General features: G+C 37.9%; 1 protein-coding gene across 2 annotated transcripts in view; it reads left to right on the plus strand.

Moving 5' to 3' along the window:
* Positions 1-14,933, plus strand: part of ZFR2 (zinc finger RNA binding protein 2) — a 131,274-nt gene extending 116,341 nt beyond the window's left edge. For both annotated transcript variants that reach the window (XM_020971361.2, XM_020971362.2), the window contains exons 15-19: positions 4,569-4,657; positions 6,403-6,498; positions 8,963-9,074; positions 11,351-11,448; positions 13,209-14,933. In XM_020971361.2, the coding sequence (XP_020827020.1) occupies positions 4,569-4,657; positions 6,403-6,498; positions 8,963-9,074; positions 11,351-11,448; positions 13,209-13,388 (575 nt within the window). In that variant the 3' untranslated portion in view covers positions 13,389-14,933. The remainder of the gene's footprint in view (positions 1-4,568; positions 4,658-6,402; positions 6,499-8,962; positions 9,075-11,350; positions 11,449-13,208) is intronic.
* The last annotated feature ends 8,922 nt before the right edge of the window (positions 14,934-23,855 follow it).

A 23,855-nucleotide genomic window follows, 5' to 3' on the forward strand; every position in this document is an offset into this window, starting at 1 on the left:
GATTGCTTACCATCTCAGGGAGGGGGAAGCACACAGAGGGAGGGAAGGATAGAATTTGGAACTCAAAACTTTAAATAAAAATGTTTAAAAATTGGAAAAAAAAATTACCCATTCTCATCCATTTAAGTTCACTGACATCCAAGATATTGATGTTTAATCTTTCTATCTCTTGTTTGACCATATCCAGCTTACTGTGGTTCATAGATCTTACATTTAAGGTTCCTGTGCAATATTGATCTTTATAGCATCTGCCTTTTTTTTATCACCAGATGCATCTGCAGCTGAGCATCCTTTTGGCTTTGGCCTAGCTACTTCATTCTTTCTGGAGCTACTTGTGATTGTCCTCCATGTTTTCCCAGTAGTGTGTTGGACACTTCCAACCTGATGGGCTTATCTTCTGATCTTCTATCATTTTAATTCTGTCTGTGGGGTTTTCTTGATAAAGATACTGGAGTGTTTTGCCATTTCCTTGTCCAGCAGATCACCTTTTGTCAGAGCTCTCCACTATGATCTGTCCATCTTGGGTAACTGCACAGCATAGCTCACAGTTTCATTGAGCTATGCAAGCCCCTCTGGCATGACAAGGCAGTGATCTAAGAGGGGTTATATTGGATATACTAAATATCAAAGTGTACTTTGACTTAGTTTTGAGAGGCTTGTCCAATTCTTTGCAGAATTTATCTGCCTTTTTATCCTCTAAGATAGATGCTAGCAGTTAAATTACTATTTTCTTTATGGTGATCTTAAATGAGTGAAGGAAAACATACTTTATTATGTGCTTACAATGTGTCAAGATACAATGTGGGGATAGAAATAAAAAAGTGAGTTTGTCCCTGCTCTCAAGTTATTTTTTAATTGGAAGAGACAGCACATGTAGGAGGGTTCAGAGGATTAGAGACAAGTGTAAGAAGTCTGGAGTGAATAGTGTTAGGGCAGATGGTAAGGCCCAGTAGCTGGAGGATGTAGTAGAAAGGCAAATGTAAAGCCTTATAGTCCTCCATCTTACTGGAAGGATTGTAGTTGGTGGCTCCTTGCTTATCCAAGCACTATGAGCAGCATTGCCCATCCTTCAGTGTCAGATGTGAATGGGTAGAGATCAGGAGGTACGTGACCCATGCCCAGTGGGAAGAGTGGAGGGGGAGGAGTAGACACGAAAGTTGTAGGTTAGCAGGAATTGTGGGTTCCCTCTCATAGTGGTAAGATTGAAGGATCAGGATTCCTCTGTCCTCCTACCTAGGAGGGGAAAAGGGAAAAGGAAGCATTGCCAAGAAGATTTGTGGGAAGGGCTCCCCATAACATTTATCATTTCTGTGTTTTCTGGCACCCACTGAGAACTGAAGAGTGGGTGGGGGAGAGGAAGGCTTCCCTATGGCATCTTCTTACTTATGCTTATCATGAGTACTTCAAGACAAGATGACCAAGAGGCATTTCATGACATGATTTTTATTATTGCCTTTGGGTTCACAATGAAACCAATTCTGCCAATGTTATCATTGGTTTTTCCTATTTAGCTGCACTTTCTTTTGGTTTCTGGTTTCTGTTTTCATAAGAATGTTAATAGTAATATGGTTTAGTTCTAATAGTATGTTACTTGGACAAAGGTCTCATATTTAGAATACCAAGAATTACGTTAATATTTATTTACGTTCTTAAATTACTCGCTGCTTCACCATTTTCACTCTGAACCCAAAACAGGGTAACAACTCTGATGCCTGGTTTAAAATTTTTCTTTGTTTTAGTAGGTGAAGTTTTTAGCAGCAAAATTCTTATCCATTCTTTCCTAATCCTAATCAGTTCTATAGATGTTAGAATTTCTTTCAGCAAAATTCAAGTGCCATGAAAATATTTGGAGCAGCACTTTTTGTAGTGGTAAAGAACTGGAAGCAAAGTAGATGCCTGTCCCTTGGGGAGTGATTAGACATGAATTTACTGGACTCTTACCACTCCATAAAAGTAATGAACATGAAGAATAAAGAAGAAACATGAGAAGACTTAAGTGAACTGATGTAAAATGAAGTAATCAAAAACCAAGAAAAAATATACACGAGTACATCTATGTAAATGAAAAGAGAAAAGGAGAGAAAAGTAACACTGTGTAATTATAATGACTGAGTCTGACCCCCAAGTTGAGATGAGAAAAGCAGCTTCCTTGTTTGTAGTAGTGTTGGCCGATGGATGTGGAATATTATGTCTACTGCCAGACTTGGTTGAAATGCCTGTTAGTTTTGCTGAATTGCCTTCCCGTCTCCCTCCCTTTTTTATTTTTTGTTATAAGGGATGCCTGTCTAAGAATGGGATAAAAGTAGACACATTTGGAAATGAATGTGATGTAAAAAAAAAAAGACATCAATACATTTTTTAAACTCTCAATTGAAGTCCTGTTAGAGAAATTACCCAGTCAGTACCTTAATGGTGAAAAGTCCTTCTAGTAATCATGAAGACCTGGGTTTGAATCCTTCCTCTAAAGCTTAATATCTTTGTGACCGTGGACAGGTCATTTCATTTCTCTGAGGCTGTCATTATAAAATAAGAGTAAGAATGCCTATGTCAGAATAGAGAAGCAGCATGCAGTAATAGGGAGAGAGCTGGCCTTGAAACTTTGAAGACTTGGGTTCAAATCTTGCCTTTGTCATATATTGGCTCTATGACCCTGGCATTATTCTTCAAATGTGTCAAACTCGAGTTCCACAAAACTCCCAAGTGCAGCCAAAACTAGATTAAAATGTAATTGAGAAATGTCTAAGAAAATAAGTAAAAATATAATAAAACATAATGTTTGTTTGTCGTTTTCTAAGTCAATATGCTGCTGCAGGGATCTATTTCTATTTGAGTGAGACACCACCGCTAGACAACTCTCTAAGACTAAGCCACATAAATGATGCCAACTGGCATTGGTTGAGTTTCCTATTTCAGTGAAATCACAGGTCTGGCCCCTTTACCAGGGCCTATCCCTAATAACAACTGCAATATTTACCTCACAGGGCTCCTGTTATGCTCAAATGAGATGATTATTGTAAAGTACTTTGTGACCTTTAAGCAATTTCATAAATGTCAGTTTTTATTGATGGACTGTTGATTTGGCATTATTTTGGTATTATTGGGTATTATTTCCTGTGAAGCCAACTGTAAAAAACAGTATTTCATGCAGCAAACAGTTCTTGTGAGCTGGCTAGACAAGACAGGTATTTGGATTGGAAGAAATGTTAGAACCACAGATTTAGAATATTTGGATGTACTAGGTTTGGATGTATTTGGATGAAGTTTATACTTGCTTTATCTGTTCTGCTCCTAACCTCTCTAAAAAGAAGGTAGCAAAACTGATTAACCATGTAGTTTAAGAAATTATTTAACCACAGAACAGTAAAAACCAACAAACAGGAAAACCACTTGTGGCAGCATTTGCAGATGTAGATGTACATTACAAATGATTCTTTTCTATTCTGTTAAGCTAATAAGATTCTATACTATAAGTAGCTAAGTGTAGTGAAACTGTATTTCCTCAAAAAAAATTTTTTTTTGTTTTTTTGTAGCTCAGGCTGAGATCCGCCAACCTTCTCTAGGTTATGGAGTTTTACCGTTGCTGCTGTTCCCTTGCCAAGAATGTTCTTTCTCCTCTTTTCTATGTATCAGACTTCTGAGCTTCCTTTAAGTCTTAGTTAAGGTGTCAACTCCTGTAGGAGACTCTTCTTGATCTCCTTGGTTGTTAAGGCTCTCTCCCTCCTCAAATTTCTTTGTATTTGTTTATTTATATTCTGTACCTTTCATCCCCCCAATACAATGTAAGAAGCTTCTTGAGGGCAGGGCCGTTTTTGTTTGTTTCAGATCTTTTCCATTCTTCACCAGGTTATTGTCTGTAAAATAAGTGCATTGGGTTAGATAGCCTCTGAGGTTCCTTCTACCTCTAGATCAATGATCTTAAGTTTTGGATCTGGCTGTACACAAATGTCTGACCCTGAAATGACTCCCATGTCAGTGACCAGTCATTTCCTATCTGTTAAAATGTAATCAGTTGAATTTATTGCTGTAGTTAATGCTTGCCATGTCTATAATCCTTTCAGCTCTCTTCTCAAAGAAAGTATTCATAATGTATAGGTGTGAGGCTTCTGTATAGTTTACAGGGCTTTGGTCACTGGGTCACTCTAGTTATTTACCGGAACCAGAAATGGAAGGTGGGCCGTCACAGGAATGAGGTCTGATGTTTTTGTTTCATGTGTTGCCACGGCCAAAGAATTCATCTTCAATGGCTAGCCTACTAGTGATGAGCTTCTTTGTATTTTACTAGGCAGGTACTGGCAAAGCAGATAAAGTCCTTTGCTGAGACTGTATTTGGAGCCTTTCTGGCATGCTGTCAGTCTGCGTGTCACTGACATAGCCTTCAAGAACACAGGGTTGCCTCCACACCACATTGAATCCTCCTCATAAGACTTTAATGCCACTTTGTGGATCAGTAACTTGAGGCCTAGACTAAGGAATTAGTGCAGAGTAAGTTTGTAGTAGAGATGGAAATCCTTTCTTCTAAAAAAAAAATATCTCTGCTAAAAACTTTTTTTTCTTTTGTGAAAAAACAGAAGAGTCTCAGCCTGATCCTGTAGATGTCCTGAGTCAGCAAAAATGCCTAGAGTCATTGGCTGCCCTTCGCCACGCCAAATGGTTCCAGGTAAGGTGCTTTCCAAGTAGTTGGGAACATTGCATAGGCTAATTTGCAAATTGTTATTTCTGCTTGAAGGAAGAGAGAAAAGGGAGAGAGGTGATAGTCCTGCTATATAGTTGGCTAGGAAAGACCCCTTCCTGAGTATTATATTTCATCAAATACTGGAGTTATTATTTGGAAGAGTGATTAGACTTGTTTGCCTGGGCCTGCAAAATAAGGATTATTGAGATGAAATTACATGAAAGCACATTTTGGTTCATTGTGTTAATGTCACCATAACAAAGCTAGCTAGATATTTTCTCTAAAAGTACAATGAACTCCCATTGGGAGTCATGAATTCCCTGTCACTGGAACTCTTTGTAAGGGCTGTTATAGAGGTTATTCCAGCTCAGTTGTGGATTAGGCTTGTTTGGACCTGTTTGACCTTCAACAAATCACTTACCTTCTCTGAGTCTCAGTTTCTTCATTTGTAAAAGGAAGGGTTTGGACTCAAAGACTTCCAATATCCCTTTCGTCACTGAATTCTTTGTCATCATTGTTGTTGGCAGCTAGGTGGTCCACTAGGAATGCTAGTGTTCCTTTCATCTCTGAAATTCTATAGCAGCATGATTATTAGGAACTTCAGAAATACCCATTTTTAACACTATGCATTAATTTAGATTTATTGTATGGTCTTGCGCATTGAAAAATGAGTCATTTCTATAAAAGCACCATCAGAGATCTCCTTTTTAGGAATGCAATGTGGTATTATGGTAAGAATACCTGACAAGGAATCCGGAAAGCTGGGTTTGAGCCCTGGTCTCTCTTTTTACTAGCCTTGTGACCTAGAGCAAGTCACTTAACCTCTGTAGGGCTCAGTTTTTTTACCTATAAAGTGAGGTGGTTGGATTAGAACTTTTAAAGTCCCTTTGAGATCTGACAGGCAATGAATTATTAAACAAATCACTTATTGTCGCATAGCCTTGGTTTCCTCATCTACAAAACAGGTTGTGGTGAGGGTTGTGTGGTATTTGTGTAAGTGCTTTGTACAACGGAAAGACCAACTATAATTTATTTCATCAGTCAATCAACAAACATTCATTAAGCTTTGTGCCAGGTATTATGCAGTATGAGAGTGAATTGAAAGCTAGTCTTGAAGTCAGGAAGACCATAGGGGTTGGGGGCAGGGCAGGCTTCAAGTTCCACCTCTAAAACAGCTTAGTTTAGGGGCTAGAGTGTTGGCCTTGGAGTCAGGAAGTGTGAATCCTCCCTCTGACACTACCTCTGTGACTCTGGACAAGACACTTAGCCTCTCAGCCTCAATCTCCTTATTTGTAAAATGAGGATAATAATAGCAACTCACAGGGTTGTTCTGAGAATAAAATGAGATAATACCTATGAAGTATTTTGCAAAGTTTAAAGTGCTACATAAATATGAGTGATGATGATAATGATTGTGTCCTTTGACAGTCACTTTAATGACCTGTCTCTGACCCAAGAAACTCTCTAAAACTGTAAGTTGCAAAGCAGGTGCTGATTTGCCCTGGTAAAGGAAGTTTTCTTGATGAGAGTTCAGTACATCAGGTCTTGTCCAGAAGTTTTGGGCAATCAGTCCTTTCTCTGCTCTAACAGATGTTCAGGGCTGCTTATCAGAGGCTCTTTTTTCATTCATGTTAATATTTAACAAATGGGAAGTTTCTTTAAGATCATTTAGAGTAATTTTTCCTTTGTGGGCACGTTTTCTATGAACACTGTTGTTTCTTTCCCCACAGGCCAGAGCTAATGGTCTGCAGTCATGTGTGATTGTTATCAGAGTTCTTCGAGATCTGTGTCAGCGTGTGCCAACATGGGGGGCCCTACCAGACTGGGTAAGGAAATTAAGATGCTGAACTTCATTTTGAAATCCATTGTCATTCTGAAAATAATTTATTCTGGTGACCAGGACTTTCTAATATCAGCACAAAAGTCTTGATTTCTATTGGAAGAAAATTTTTCTTCTTCTAGCATCCCTGTTTAGGTAAGAAGAAAAATATCCAACATGTAGAAGAATTCAATTATATTAGGAAGTTTTCAGTATTCCCTTGGGAGAACTCTACAGTAGCCATCTTTGAACTGTCTAATTTTGCATCCAAACTTCTAACTAAACAAATACATACATTTACAAAAGTTTGGTGAAAAACTTTAGTGTTAGGTACCTAAGATAGGCCAGTAGGAGTCAGGCCAGAGAGGCATGGCACGTACCACCCCTTGTGCCCTTCAGTTTTTTTCAGATGTCCCAACCCTGCTGATAGAAAAAGAGATTCTCATAAATCCAAGTGTGAACAAGAAGAAAAAATGAGAGCAAAGAATGAGGTAGAAGCAGAGCCACGGTAGAAAGAACACTAGGCTAAGGAATTTCTAAGTGATGTGACTATAGGCAAATCACTTAGATTCTCTGAACCCCAGTTTCATCATCTGTAAAATGAGGTTAATAATTCTTATACTACTTGCCTCCTAGGAAAGGGTTGTTAGAAAGTGTTTTGTGAATTATAATGCACTCTATAAATATGTACTACTACTTGTAGTAGTCATAATATGAGAGGCTCTCATATTATGAACTCGAGAAGGATAGAGTGAGGTCTTCTTAGTCTTTCTCCATGTTCTTGGGCTCCACCCTTCCTCCCTCGGTTTTACCCATTTCAGTAATAGCCAGCACTCAGGTCTTCAGGGACAATTAGCAAAGCACTGTTGAGGGATCTTCTGTATGTAGATTCAGTTATATTATTGTCTCTCTGTTTCTTACTTTTTACTTTAAGTAGATCTTACTGTGTCTTTGTCATTTTCTTTGTAGTTTTTTATTGTTCTCTCTGTTTATCTCTAGGGTGTTTTTTTAAATGTGCCTGTGTCTGCCTCAGTATTTCTGTACCTCTCTGTTGCTATCTAGGATGTGATCAATTTTTAATAGTTTTTATGTTTTATGGCCTTCTTATATTTTGTTTTAATATTTCATGGACTTCTGTGTTGGTTTTATAGTGTAATAACAAAAGATAGCCCCAATTAGTGATTTTTAATTTTTCTTGGAGTTAAGGTATTTTGAATTCAGTAGGAAAATAAGTAATTTCCTTTTGATTTGCTTAAAAAATAGTTTGTTTAAACTGTTAATGATATAATAATTTATTTTTTTCCATCAGGAGTGCTTAACTTGGGGGTCCATGATGGGGAGGGGAGGCAAGGTGCTTCTTGAACTTGGAACTTTTATTTTTTGATAATTATATTTCAATATAGTTAATTTCCTTTGTAATCATATATATTGTGTATATTTAAAAATGTTATTCTGAAAAGGAGTCCATTGGCTTCACCAGAGTGCCCAAAGGGCACACAGAAAGTTAAGAACCTTTGATTTATATGTTTTACCCAAGAGGCAGCATGGCGTAACAGATTGAAAGTTGCTGTCTCTGAGGACAGAAAGACCTGGATTTTAAGTCCAGCCTCTTACGCATACTGACTGTGTAAGTCACTCACCTTCTTAGTACCTCTTAGGAGGAAACTCTAAATTTCTAAGTGGCAGAGGTGTTGACCTGCATTGGTAAAAGACATTTCTTCTCCAGGAAGAGACCGTTTCCTTCCTCCAGGGAAATCAGAGGTCTAGTAGCTCTCCTCTCTTTACAATTTACAAAGCTCTTTGCATATGTTGGACAGTGTCAGTAGATTTTCACAACAACCCTGTGAGGTTGGGAGCACCAGTGTCATCATACCCATTTTGTGAGTGAGGAAACTGAAGCTCAGAGAAGGAAAATGCCTGAAATCACAGCTGTGATACAGCCTCATTTTCCAGTTTTGGATCCAGTGCTTTTGTCCCTTAGTCACAACTGCATCTCTTATTCATGAGGATTTCCTCAGAAGCCAGGGCTGTCTCTGAATAATCTCATGGCCACAAGATATGGCTATTTACTATATGACACATGCAGCCGTAGTTCTGACTGCTTCTGGCCACTGCTTAAAGGAAAGTGGTCACTGAGAATTTCGTTGGTAGCTCTCTACAAAGACACAGGTCTGAAATCCCATGGCCATTATGTACTGTCAGTAGGACCTGCAAAGAACCCTCTTAGACTTTGTAAATAGTGTTGTTAAATTCCTGGGTTTACTGATAATTACTTTTTTTTTTGTGCAAGTCATGCTGTCTGGGAAGTATTCAAAGTGAAACGAAGCAGAGAAGTCCAGGGTCCAAGGCTGTGACAAAATACCTCTAATTAATGAAAGGGTTTGTGTGTTTGTGTGTCTCCCACCCTTCAGCCATGGTCATCATTTTTATATTCTCCACTGCTCCTTCTTTCCCTTCCTCCCTCCATATAGGCCATGGAGCTTCTAGTGGAAAAGGCTTTGAGCAGTGCATCAGGGCCTCTGCGTCCAGGAGATGCCATGAGGCGAGTGCTGGAATGCGTAGCCACGGGAACGCTCCTAACAGGTCAGTCTGCAGCTGGGCTCAAGCCTCGTAGTCAGTCAGTCACCCCGTAATATAGATGTGGAACATCTGCCAGGCATTGAGGGGTCATAGAGAAGTATAGCAGGGTCTCACTTTTCAGATATTTTGGGGGAACAAACCATTCCACATAAAGTCATTTTCTATTTTTAAAAAAATTGTTTATAAGGGTGTGTAGTAATTTTTTCTGAAGTGTGGTCATTATTTCCCTCTACTCCTTAAATAAACCATACTGAACAGAGAGGCAGTGGGTATAGTGGGAAGAGCCTGGATTTGGAGTCAGAGGATCTGAGTTTGAATCTCAACTGTGCCACTTACCATAATGTGTATAAATTTGGGCAAAGTACTTCTCTCTGTGACTCTCAACTTCTGTAAAGTGAGGAGGTTAGATTTTTTATGTTCTTTCAGCTCTACATACCTTTACATTTTTCTTTGAAGAGTTAGTTGATACTACGAATTCAATATGCAGGGCTACGTCATGGAGACCTCTTGCCAGTTCTTCTTTATTCTACCTTTACAACACCTCTCTCTTGCATCCTCTTTTCTCTACACATCAGTCTCCATCCCAGTTAAGGCCCCATCATCACCTTTCACTTGGACTATTGCAGTAGTCTCCTCAGTGGTCTCCTTAAGCATCTCCCTTCTACAGATTCTGTCTCACATAGCTGCCAAAGTGATTTTTCCTAAAGCCTAAGTCTGATGATGCCACTCACCTTCCCTGTAAGCTCCCTTCACCACCTCATACCAAATTACCCTTTCCAGGCTTATTACATATAATCTTCTTCACAAACTCCATAATCTGGCCAAAGTGTCTATCTTATTGAAGGACAGATGAAATGTGACGTTTCATTTCCTGTTTGCTTGCCTTTGCCACATCTCTGGAACATACTCTCTTCTTACTTCCAAGTCTAGAATTCCTAGCTTCACTTAACACCAAAAGAGATTGTTTCATCAAATGAGACAATATTTGTGAAGTGCTTAACACATAGTAACCACTATGTAAATGCTTATTCCCTTTCCTTTATTCTCTTCATCTTTATTTTTGTATCCCTAGTGACTGGCACATATCAGGCACTTAATTACTTATTGATTAAGGTATATAGAGCTATTTACTACCTCTGTGCTAAATGGTCCTAGCCTGTAGGACTTTTTGAGTTTTTAATGTCTGCTTTTTAAAAAAAAATTGTTTTCAGTTTACTTTCTCACTATCAGGTTATCATCATTTGTCAAGAGTTGCTACTGTCAGTGGGCCCTGGGGCCGACAATACTCTCCTAGCCCTATGTAAAACTCAAACTTGGGAACACACACACACACACACACACACACACACACACACACACACACGTGCACAATCACCCTTCTAATTCCTTATTCTTGGTAGCTGTTGGCTAGGAACCCAGGCAACCAAGCTTGTTAGAATTGTATTAAAATAAGAGAGTTTAATCTTATTTGGTATCTTGAGTAAAGAATTGAAGGGATGTTATAAGAGTACTATGTGTTAGCTTTGTTTAATAGCTTCTGCATATTCTGCAAATATTTTGGCTCCTCAAATCAGCTTCTCGGTCCTTTTGTTTGTTTATTTACTTTACTTATGACCAAGATAGTTGAGTTTATCAGAAAGATGACTTTGAAATTCTGTAATATTTTGGTGGATTATTAATATCATCGTTTTGGGTATCATTTCCATAATCATAGATAGCCAATACCCCTCTGCACTTCATCCTGTGTAATTTTTGTCCATGTCATTCTATAAATCCTTCGTACTTTAAAAACACAAAAAGTCTTACAGGTTGGGACCATTCAACATCCAAATAAATAGTCATTTGTACCTCAGTCATTCAGTCAATAAGCAAGCCCATACCATTTCTGAGAGCTTCTAGCAATTACTTTTTGTCTGTCCTCCTTTTCAGTAATAAGTTGTACATGTCAGAACCTAGTGAAGCATTGTCTTTTCAGTAGCAACTGTGAATGGGTTAGGTAGAAACTTTAATACAGTAGACCAATACCTATATTTTAAAACAACAGCAACAACATAATTTCCCACAGTGTAAGCAATGAAAGCAAGCACCCTAGAATTAACACCAAACAATCCCGGTGACCTTAGGGAAAGTCAGTGTCAGTCTTTCTTGATCTCTTCTTTCCACCCTTGGCTGAAAGAACCTTTACAGACTAACCATTTGTATGGGAGTGGTGTTGAGAGCTATACTTGTTACTGATGTTTGCCGCAGTTCATTCTGTCTCCCAACTATTTCCTTTTCAGATGGGCCAGGACTTCAAGATCCATGTGAGAAAAAACAGATAGATGTGCTGGATGTCATGACAAGTCAAGAACGAGAGGATGTCACAGCCAGTGCCCAGGTAGGAAGAAGCAATGACTCAACATCTTTTCTTTGAGAGGCTTCCAACTTATACAGGGCTCAGGCCCTTATGATATAAATGGCTGTATCTGAGGTTTGATTTCTGGAATGGATTCAGCAGTTTACAGGTAATCTTTATTGGCATCTAATTTAAAATATATGCCCTTTATTTCTAGTGAATGTTATTTTTTTTTCCAGGGAAGAACTTGGTATAGGAGGATGCAGGTAATTAGCAGGATGTTTTACTACAGAGATCCATGGCCAGGAAATAAAATATTTAAGATATATTGCTTCCATCACTTAGAAAGTCAGCATGGCGTAGTAGAAGGAGAGTTTTAGAGTGAGGATTCAGGGGTTCAAATCCTGGCCCTGAATTTGCTGTGTGACCGTGGACAACTGACTGCCTCTTTCTAAGGCTGTTTTCTCTTCTGTGTAGTGAGGGTGGTAATAGTACTACGTATGTCAAAAGGTTGATACGAGGGCGGAATTATCTTCAACCTTGAATGTGAGCTTTTATTGGTATTTTATTATAACTACGTCATAGTTCTAGTCACAACCACATAGGAACTATCTAGTGTTTGTTAGGTGACCTATACCGAGAATGACAATTATGACAAAAAATCGATTCCCTCTCTTAATGTGTTTACCTATCCCTATTTCTCTCTTGATAAGGAATTAATTAATTAATTAAGGGAAGAGAATTAATGCTTTCAAAAAGCTACCTAGAAAGTCACCAGCATCAGCTACCATTTAATGAATAATAGTATCCTAACTGTTCTTTCTCACCAAAAAGCCTGTGCTCTAGCCAAGACATTGTTGTTCCAGGTGCTGGGCTCAGTGTCATATGTGAAAAGATGTGATCACCGGTACACGTGGGTCACACCATACGCTCTTGTTCTCTCCAGTGTATATCTATTCTTAGGGCAGCAGCTTTTGTAGTGCTTATGGCTGGGTGGTGTCATGGCAAAAAGACAACATCTCACTCATAAATATGCTAGTAGACCTTTTTAGAACACAGAAAATATAAATAGACAGGTGGCCATGGGAGGCTCCTATAAAAAGTGCCACCCCTCTTCCTCTCCAGCAGAGCCTAAAGGAGTCCTATATACTCCTCCAGAACAATAGTATTATTCTATTATTATTTCAACTAATTGTATGATACAGTTAGCTCTAATAGTACTTCTCTGAGTATTAGCCTTGCAGATAGACTAATCTGTAGGAGTATCTGTTTTTAGCGGCCTAGAAGCAAGGTTAGAAGTGAGGAGGGCTCACAAGAACAAGACAAAAGAAAATGTGATTTCTTATCTTCCTCTCAAAAAAGGGAAGATAAAGATCTGTCTTTTTGCCTCCACACTGGGAAATGTGTTTTCTGGGGCTGGTGATGTAGTTAGCAGTAGTCAGGACTGTGAATGTAAAGGCAGTCAGAGGGGGAATGTGGTGGAAAGAGCCTTGGCCTTGGAGTCAGAACATCTAGATTCCAGTCTCTGCAATGTAGTTATCTGTATGACCTTGGACAGAACGCTTAGCCTCTTTGATTCAGGGGCTTCATTCATAAAAAATGAGGGGGAAGGGAGGTTGGACTAGATTGAGTTTGAATCTAAGAGTCTTCCTAGCCTTTCTATTCTATGGATCTGCAAGTAACAACTTGAGTGGAGTCATTTAAGGTTTTGCTGGCTGAATAGAATCACGGTGGCCACTCAGAAAACGGTGTGCAAAGCATCCTAATGTTTATTTCTGTGTTTCTTCTTGTTTTAATCCCAGCACGCTTTACGGATGTTAGCTTTCAGACAAATCCACAAAGTACTAGGAATGGACCCTTTGCCACCACCTAAAAGCAGAGTTGGTTCACGCAACAAGAAACGACGAAGAGACTTCAGTGAGGCAGTGGAAGGAGAGAGTGAAAAGAAGAAAGAGAAAAAAGAGGATAAGGATGATGCCTAAGTACTATTATAGCTAAGATAATGTTCATATACAACTTTAATTTTTTTATATGTACATACACATGTATGCACATGTATTCTATAAATGTGTGTATGTATATATGAGTTGCTGTTTAGTCTATGACATCTGACAATTTTAGTGTTTCCACTTGAATAACGTGCTATAGATTTGGTTTTAAAATTGTGCTTAAATCATTTTAAAGATTGCATCACTCCAAGATTGCCTTTGGGCAATAGCCCCATTTCACTTTGTCCTTCTTTACCTTTCCCTAACTCCTGAGGAAACCCTTCCCATGGAAAGATAGGTAGAAGGATGAAAGCATATTTTTTAATTCCGGTATTTCTTTCAAGCTTTAAAGATGCATCCCAGCACATAGAGAGAAATGCCAGATATTGGATTTGAACCTTAAAATCATTTCCTTTGGCTGTTCCATCCTCAAGCTAGAATGAATGTAAATGTGCCCACCTTGGGGTCTGGACAGCAGGAAGATTAATTTGGAAGAATCAGGGAGATTAGTTTGCTCTCCCAAAAGAGCAAAAACAAAACAAAACAAAACAAACAAAAACTGATGGCAGATATAGAGCTTTGAGCCAAGAGTCATACAAGGCAAACAAGTCAGTGAAGCATTAACATTTACTTCACTAGCTTTTCATTAAATAAAGTCAACATAAAGGAAAGACACCTGAAAAAAAACCTCACCTGTTCCTGTTAACATGTTAAAATCTTCACAAGTTGTAATGGTTCCATTATTGGACTTTGTGGGTGAGAATTTTGGGGTTTCTCTTTTGAGAGTACTGAGTGTGTTCCATTAATGACAGTGAAGGTAGAGGTTGGTGCTGCTGTATGAACAGGCTTTGGTGATGGAGTGAGAGTATAGTCAGTACTCACTTTAAAAATACCTGTTATTTACTTGAGAACCACTTAACCACAGAAATTTTCCATATACCAATGAGTGCCTTCTAAAGAAAGGTGGCCGAGTCTCACATAGTGAACAGCTTATTTTTCATTTTAATTTAAGGTAAGTTTTTTCTTCTATTTTTTTTTTCTAGTTTCAGTCTCATTTTTAATATCATCCAGGTCTGAAGCTTAGGCTTTTTTGGTAATACCGCTCTAGAATGGAAAGGCCAGAGAATTCAGGATTTGGTTGGGCAGCTACCCAGGAAGGCCTTTGAGTGTTTGTATGTGACAAGTGTCCTTCTGGCACAGTGGAAAGTGGGAAGAATAGAGCAGATGCTAGTGATGAGGTGAGATGGAGGTAGCAAAGTCAGTGAACTAGGGAGGCCCATCGCCCCACCCTAATCAGTTTAACCTCTTTTTTTGTAGAGGGTTTCTCAATTGGTTGCCTTATGGCATATAACAAGAAAAAAAAGCATATTATATTTTGACAGATGCCGTGATCTATGGTCACTTGACACAATTTATTTTATTTCATTTTTTTATGTGTTAAAAGGAGAGCCAATAATGTGGCTTTAATATTTGAATGACTTTGTAGTGCTACCTGGAAATTTAAAAAAGGAGAAAAATAAAATGAAAATTATGCTTCCATTTTTTCCTATATGTTGTCTAGTCTTTTAATTGGAGACTTTTAGTACATAGAGAGAACATTCTACACAGACATTATAGATATGCTTTATGTAATATTGCTCATCATCGTTTTTCAGTAATATCATTAATACTTTCAGCATTTGTGCTGAGTCACATCTTCTCTCTCTGCACTCACTCCCTTGTTGACCTTATCTACTTCCAAGGGTTCAGTGATTACCTCTATGAAGTTGACTCATCCAGCCTTATTCTCTTTTTTGAATTATTTTCTCCTACTTCAACAACTATCTGCTGGATATTTCCACCTGGATGTCCCACCATCTCTTCAAACTCTAATGACAGGCCAGAGAACAGAGGAACAAAAGAATGGGACAGGTCACCAAGACAGGACACTGTGCATGTGGGGGGGTTGTGCCACATTCCACTAAACCTGAGGGAAAGAGTATAGCATCCAGCTGGGGCCAGTTCTGACCACCTAAAAGTTAGTCAGGACAGAGATTTGGGCCGGTGAACCAAAAATTGTCCAAGGTGGGAGGAAGCTGAGATGCATTGAGATCCAGTCCCCAAGGGAACTACCATCAGAGGGGAGGGAGTCAGGAAGTGAATGATAAAGAAAATGGGGGATGGGTGGGAGGGAAGACTGAAAGAACCAGAGAGTTTAGGAAAAAGAAAACTCAAATATCTTGAACATAAACAGATAAATCAACGGGAAAAACAGTCACAACAGAAGGAAGCATGATGTCAAGATCTAGTAAATGAGTTGCATATTTGAATAAATACTACAAAATAAAGGAAAATTATTCAACACTTGATGAAACAGAACTCTCTGGAATCTGAGAACATGAAACCACAACATGCTGTTTCTGAGTGGTTTAAAAGAAAAAATGAGAATTACAAGAGCAGAATTTATGTCCTGCACAGCAAAAATAATGGACAAAATAGTAAAACTTGAATCTGCAATAGCAAGCCTTGCCAAAGAAACAAAAAAGAAAAATAGATTGAGAATGCACATACAGAGGTGAAGGACAACCTAGAAGAGAAGAAGCAAAAAACAACAAAATTAAAGGAAACTATGCTTACTATGTAAGTAAAACATACTGATCTCAAAGGCAGGATACATAGAGACAACCTAGGGATCTTAGATCTCCCAGGACATAAGAAGAGAAAGCACCATAATGAAGGAAATAATAGAAAAGAATTGTCCAGAACTTCTGAACATATAAAATTTAATTCCAATTGAAAAAATTCACAGATAGCCTTTGGGAAAAAAAAATGAAAACAAAAATCCAAGGCTGCAAACTCCAAGTGGATAAATTTAACAATTCAATTCAGAAATAAGTTCTACAAGCTATCAGGAGAACATACTTCAAATACAAAGGAAAAGACATTTGAATAACACAAGACTATTCTGTCCCCACTAGAAAAAGGAGGAGGGAATGGAAAAATGTGTTCTGAAGAGCAATGGAACTCAGGATGCAGCCCAGGGTGACCTATCCTGCAAATCAGAGCTCAACCGTATGGGACAGGAGAGGCACATTCAATAATAGAGAAGAGTTCAAAATAATTTTAGAAAGAAAGAGGTTATTTGCTTCTTGAACACCCCAAATAACAGAAATGCAGGAAGAGTGAATAAAAGTAGGCAGCAACAGTGGCAGAGGGACAACAGAAAGATCACTAAGAGACTTTTTCCTAAATTTACGCAAGCAGAGGGGGTGAAGGTGGAAATCTGGTAGAGGTAACAGTAAAGAGGTGGACAAGGGGCATTATGGACAACCTGGTGACACCCTGCCTGCAGGTGAATGCTTCTTCTGTGGGACTACATTATAAATAGAGTACATGAAAGTGGGGAGGAGAGCCAGGGGATACAGAAGAGTGTGTCACATGCTGGGGTCAAATCAAGGGCTGGCAATAAGGGGAAAGTGGCCTCTGTGGTCTCAGAGAAGAGCCTATGGGGCAGTAGAGGAGGGTGGAGGAGAAGAAAATTTTAAAAAGGGAGAGAAGGAAGGAAAAAGGTGTTACTTTGGAGGTGGGAGGGGATTCCACTAATGAATGCTCCTTTGGGTGAAGACAGATGGCCTGTGAAGGGAGATGAGTACCTTACATGGGATGAGAGGGGAGTTTGGTACTTGAAAAGTCTACTTGTATTGGGGGAGAGGGGGAGTTGGAACCCCTGGGGGCAAGTGGCACCTTGCCATGGAAAAGCATGGATGTTGGGAAATTTCCAGGCAAATGTAGAAAAGTCAATAAGAGAGGGTATACAATCGGGGTGGGGCGGGGAGCCCTTCCATGAGACAGTGTCCTTGGTGACACCTGCAATATTTGGTATTGTTTTGAGAGTAAGGCATAATGGATAAGGGAAATCCATGGGGGATTTCCTACAAGGATTGCCCTACAAGGGAGTAAAAGCACCTAGAGGGAAGAGCCTAGAATAAATGTTTTGTGAACTTTGATTGCATGAAGAATACAGGGAAAAAAGAGAACAGATAATTTTAGGGGTCATGAATCAGAGAATAAGGGTCTGGAGTAAATAGAGGAGAAAGATAATGAAGAGAGTGAGAAATCCTTTTTGGAAAGAGGCACCAAAAAATGAGATGTAAAAACAATGAACAGGATTAGCTGAAGGAGGGGACAAATGAAGGGTAAATCTATTTGACTGAGAGGAAAAAAGAGGAAAGAAATATATAACTGTATTGAAGCAGGAGAGGAGAACTAATAAAACCTTAAAGGGAAAGGAGTAAAAAAAAAAAATGAGGAGACCAGAGGTATGGGGAAGAAACCCAGTAGGAAAAGGATCACTTTAAAAAAAAGATTAACTGAAGGAACACAATACTGTGTTTATGGCAGAAATGGGGAAAAACCAACTTAAAGCAATTTTAGAGACAGATGGAGAAAAATATAAACCTAATTCTTATAACTTAAAATGTGAATGGATTGAACAACCTAATAAAACAAAAAAGTTACAGTTTGGATAAAAGAACAAAACCCCACAATCTGTTGCTTACAAGAAACACATTTTAAAAACAAAGACATATACAAAATAAAACTGAGGAGTTAGAAAAAATTTACTATGTACCAAGTGAATTCAAAAAAGCAAGAATTATCATCGTGCTATCAAATTAAAAAAAATTTACATTAAAAAAGATGTAAGCAAGGAAACTATATTATGCTGAAAGGAACCATAGACTACAAACAAATATAAGTAATTAATTTATATGCTCCAAATGCCTTAGTATCTAAATTAATAAAGGGAACATCTGAACTTTAACAAGATATACATAGTGAGAAGGGATTTCCATATCCCTCTGTCAGTTTTTGATAAGTCTTACAAAGTAAAAGGGAGAATGAAGAACTGAAGAAATTGCTGGAGAAACTAAAGTTACAAGACTTATGGCATCTTTTAAATGGTATTGCAAAAGAACATGCATATTTTCTCAGCACCGCAAAAAACTTTTACAAAAATTGACCATGTAATAGGGCAGAGATATTTCAAACAAATGCAAAAAGGTTGAAGTAGTTAATGCATCCTTTTATTGCAATAAAGATAGAAAATGGTTCATGGGCCATAAACAAAAGGTACGGCTCTAAATGGAGACTTAACAACAAAATTTTAGATAATGAGTGGGTCAAAAAATAAATCATAGAAACAATAACTATGTAAAAGAAAATGATAATGATGAAACAACATGCCAACATTTCTGGGATGCAACTAAAGCAATCCTTAGAGGGAAAATTATATCTTTACAATCACACATTAACAAAATAGAAAAAAGAGAGGATCAATGAATTGAACATGTATTTTAAAAAATTAGAAATATCAACAAATAAAATAAGTACAAAAAGGAAATATTAGAATTAGGGGGAAAGAGATAAATTGGAAACAAATAATAGAATCAACTCCTGAAGCACACAAAAGACTTGTAAAAAGATTCAATTACAAAATGTTCCTTAAAGAAATAAGTAACCTGAATAGCTGGAGGAATATTCAGTGCTCGTGGCTAAGTCATGCCACTATAATAAAAATGATAATTCTACCAAAAGATTTTACACTTTTAATGTTATTATACCAATCATATTACTAAGATGATACTTAATAGAACTTGATAAAATAAAAAATTCATTTGGAGAAATAAAAGATCTAGAATAGCTAGGGAAGTGATGACAAGAAGTAAGGATGAAAAAGGAATAGCACTTCTAGACCTATATTATAAAGTGACAGTCATTAAAACCATTTGATACTGGTTAAAGAATAGAGAGGTAGATCAAAGGAACAGACTAGATAAGGGAGAGTCAGAAACAATAGAATTCAATAACCCAGTGTTTGATAAAGTAGAAAATATAAGTTACCTGGGGAAAAACTCCCTATTTGATAAAAACTGCTGGGAAAACTGGAAAGCAGTTAGGCTTAGAAATTAGGCTTAGACCATCACCTTACACCATATTCCACATACATTCTAAATGGATTGTTGTTGAGTTGTTTTGGTCGTATCTGCCTCCTCATGATCCCCATTTGGGGTTTTCTTGGTAAAGATACTGGAGTGGTTTTCCATTTCCTCCTTGGCTCAGATGAGGAGCTGAGACAAACAGGATTAAGTGACTTGCCCAGCATCACACAGCTAGTAAGTATCTGAATCCAGATTACTCAAGTCCTCCTGACTTCAAATCCAGTGCTGTATCTGCTGCACCACCTACCTTCCCCTTAAATGGATATATGGCCTTAAAATTAAAGATGGTATTATAAAAAAAAATAAGAGAAACAGATCATATGCCTCCCACAGTTATGATAGAATATGTATTCTTAAATCACAGAAGAGATAGAGGCAATTATAGAAGATAAAATAGATAATTTTGATCACTTGCAACTGAAAAGCTTCTGCATGTACAACATTATGCATCTAGGATAAGAAAAGAAGTGGGTGAATGGGGGGAAAAATCTTTGTATCAAATTTCTCTGTTGGAGTTTGGTATCACTGTTGGGTCTATATCCCAAAGACATCCAAAACAAGGGAAAAGGAACTATTTGTACAAAAATATTTATAGCAATTCTTTTTGTGGTAGATAAGAATTGGAAATCAAAGGGATGCACATCAATTGGGGAATGACTAAACAAGCTGTGGTGTATGATTGTAATGGAACGTTGTTGTGTTATAAGAAATTATAAACAGGAAGATTTCAGGAAAAGTCTGGAAAGACTTACATGAACTGATGCATAGAGAAATAAACAGAATCAGGAGAACATTGTACACAGTAACGGCAATATTGTTCAGTGAACAGCTGTGAATGACATAGCTATTTTCAGCAATACAAAGATCCAAGACAATCCCGAAGGACTAATGATGAAGGATACTATCTGCCTCCAGAGAATGAACTGATATAATTTGAATAGAGATTGAAGCACGCTATTTTTCTCTTTATTTCTTTCATTTTTTTCATTTGAGTCTTCTTGTACAAAATGACTAATATGGAAATGTTTTACATAATTGCACATGTATAACCTATATCTAATTGCTTATTGTCTCAGGGAGGGAAGATGGCAGGGAGGGAGGAAGGGATAGAATTTAGAACTCAAAACTTTAAATAAAAATGTTTAAGAATTAAAAACAAGTTTGGCATCCAAGAGATATAAATAATTAATAAATGTATGTAAGACTCATAGTCATTCTGGGTAGCTAGGTGATGCAGTGGATAGAATACCAGGCCTGGAGTCAGGAAGACTCCTCTTCCTGAGTTCAAATCTAGCCTCAGACACTTACTAGCTGGGCTAGTCACTTAACCCTTTGCCTCAGTTTCCTTATCTGTAAAATGAGCTGGAGAAGGAAATGGAAATCAGTCTAGTATCTTTGCAAGAAAACCCCAAATGGAGTCACAAAGAGTTGGACATGACTGAAAATGACTAAACAACAAGAAACAGCCATTCCCCAACAGATAAATGGTCGAAGAATATGGAGGAAACACTTTTCAAAAGAACTGCAAAGTATTTATAACCACATAGGAAAAAATGCTACATATCACTGGTAGTAGGAGAAATGCAAATCAAAAGAACCCTGAGGTTTCACTGTACACCCTGAAAATGAGCAAAAATGACCAAAAAATGGCAACAGTCAATATTGGAGGGGTTGTAGAAAGATAGGCATGCAAACACATTGTTGGTGTATATGTGAAGTGGCACAACCATTTTGGAAAGTAATTTGGAATTATATAAATAAAGTGACTAAAATACCCATACCCTTTGAATGACATACTCCATAACTGGACTTATACCCAAAGGAAGCCATCAATAAGGAAAAAAATTTCATATATTCCATTTTATGTATAGCAACACTTTTGTGATAACTAAGAATTGGAAACAAAGTAGATGTCCATCAATTGGGGAATGGCTAAATGAACTGTGATACTCACTGAATGTAATGGAATATTACTGTGCTATAAGAAATGATGCGTGATGAATACATAGAAGCATGGAAATCTTTATATGAACTGATGCAGAATGAAGTGAGCAAACCATAACAAAACAAATAAACCTAGTTAACTACAACAATATAAATGGAAAGAATGACACATCAAAAAAATCAAAAGCAGTTGTAACAAAATTATAAAGATCAAGCGGGACTTGAAATAATGAGGGAATGTCCCCAACCTGCCTCTTTGTGGAGGAAGAATGTCCACAGATGTTACACATTGCACATGTTTTTGGACTTTTTTTAACGTGTCAATCAGTTGTACTGACATTTTTTCCCTTCTTTAAAAAATACTACTTATCATATGAGATGTCTCTCTGGGAGGGGAAAGGGAAGTGATTCATGGGATATTATAGTGCTGTAAAAGATGGCAAAATATAGTCAAAATTTACTTAAAAATTAAATGTATGACTAGCTGTTCTCTGAAAAATACCATCTCCTCCCTCTATGCATTTGCATAGGCTCTCCTCCACAACCATAATGTATTTCCTCTTCATCTGTGCCTCACAAAATCCTTATCTTTATCTAATGTCCAATTCAGATGCTGCCTCCTCCATAAAGCCTTCTCTTTGTTTAATTTTCTCATTCAGTCATTTTTAGAGGGAGGATTAGGAAAAGATGGTGGCATATTCCCTTGCAAACACCCCAGTAAAACTATTTTTAAAAAGTGCCAAAGTGAACAATGATAAAACTAAGGAGAATTACCTATAAGCTCTTCCATCCAGTCCAGCACTGCACAAAAAGACTGCTAGCATGTTGAAGAAGCCCTGAATGGAGGCAGCCAGGGTAGGTGGAAGGCCCAGTGTGAAACAATTTTACACATAGGGCAGCTCTAGAGACTCAACAGGAGATGGTCTTTAAACAACACCAAGGATAGAGAGGCTTGCAGCAGGAGACAAGTTCAGAGAAGCATCTAGGCAGCCCACACTCCACTCTGTGTTCAGGCAGTACAAACCAAGCCTGACGTCCAGGCAACCTGGAACTGAAACACAGCACAAGAAAAGGCCAGAAAATTCCTAAAAAGGGTGGGACCTAGTCTTAACCACTCCCACTGAGGACTAAGCTGGGCTACCCACACCAAGATTATGGGAGGAGAGTTTAAGCACACGCTCCCAACTCAAAAACTAAGGTTAGGAAAATGCCAGACACAGTGTACAAATGACTTGGGCTGAGAGATACTCAAGGTGTAAACCCAGAAGAGAATAATTCCACAAGTTCAAAGAGAGCTCCAAAGGAAAAAATGTCCTGCCCATTAGGTCTACAAGGGACTACAAAAAGTAACAAAACAAGCCATACAAAATGGAATGGCTAGAGAAAAAATAATGGCAAGGAGAACAGACAATGTCACACTTGGGAATTTAATGGCCTGAAAATTAGGATGGGCCAAATAGAAATTAATAACTCAATGAGAATAAAAACAATCAGCTGATTGAGAAAAAAAATAATATAAAAGACCCAGAAAACAGTTCAAATGAGAGATAATTTAAGAATTATTGTACTACCTGAAAATCATGACCAAAAAAGGCTCTTATAAAGAAATCGTAAATGAAAACTTCTCAGATCTCTTAAAATCAGAGGGCAAAATAAACATAGAAAGAATCTACTGGTGACCTCCTGAAAGAAACTCCACAATGAAATCTAGGCATATCATAGCCCAAATCCACAGCTTCAAGTCAAAGAAAAAATACTGAAAGCAGCCAAAAAGAAATCATTCAAATAAGGAGGAACCAGTCGGTATCACACAATACTTGGCACTAAAAGAGGAAAGCTTGGAATGCAATATCCTCAAAAGCAAAAGATACAGACTTACAACCAAGAATAGCTTATCCAGCAAAACTGAGCACAATCCTACAAGGGAACAAACGGATATTCAATAAAATAGAGTTTTCAAGCATTCTTGATGAAAAGGCCAGATCTAAGTAAATACTTTGAAATGGAAACACAGGATTCAGGAGAAGTACAAAGATACATATATTTGATTAGTTGGAAGGGATCTCGTGGGGATGAGTTGCTTACAAATTAATAGGGAAAAAAGAAACGAGTATTTTCCCAGAACCCCAATGTCTTCATTAATTAAATTCTTCATAAAAATTAAATAATAAATTAAACAAGACAGAGGGTCAGGGGATAGGTTTTGTTCTGTTTTGATGTTGTTAAGAGAAGATGGAAATGGGAAGAACAGGAGACTATACTGTGGAGAAGAGGGAGGAAATGTGTTATCTCACATATTAGAGATGCATGAGATGAAGTTATTAAAACTTGGAAAAAGGGATGAGAGAATTATGCATCCCAGGAATCTCACTTTCATCTGAATAAGGAAAGTTGGACATATTCACACGCAGAAAGAGTGGGTAGATTTAAATTGAGCTCAATAGGGAAATAGGAGGGAATAGGAAGTGTGGGAGGGTGGGGGAAGAGGATTTAAGAAGAAAAGAAAAGTTTATCAAATTGCTGAGAGAAACAGATTATA

This window comes from Phascolarctos cinereus, unplaced genomic scaffold, assembly GCF_003287225.1.
Source record: "Phascolarctos cinereus isolate Bilbo 61053 unplaced genomic scaffold, phaCin_HiC Scaffold_4;HRSCAF=312, whole genome shotgun sequence".
NCBI classification, from domain to species: domain Eukaryota; kingdom Metazoa; phylum Chordata; class Mammalia; order Diprotodontia; family Phascolarctidae; genus Phascolarctos; species Phascolarctos cinereus.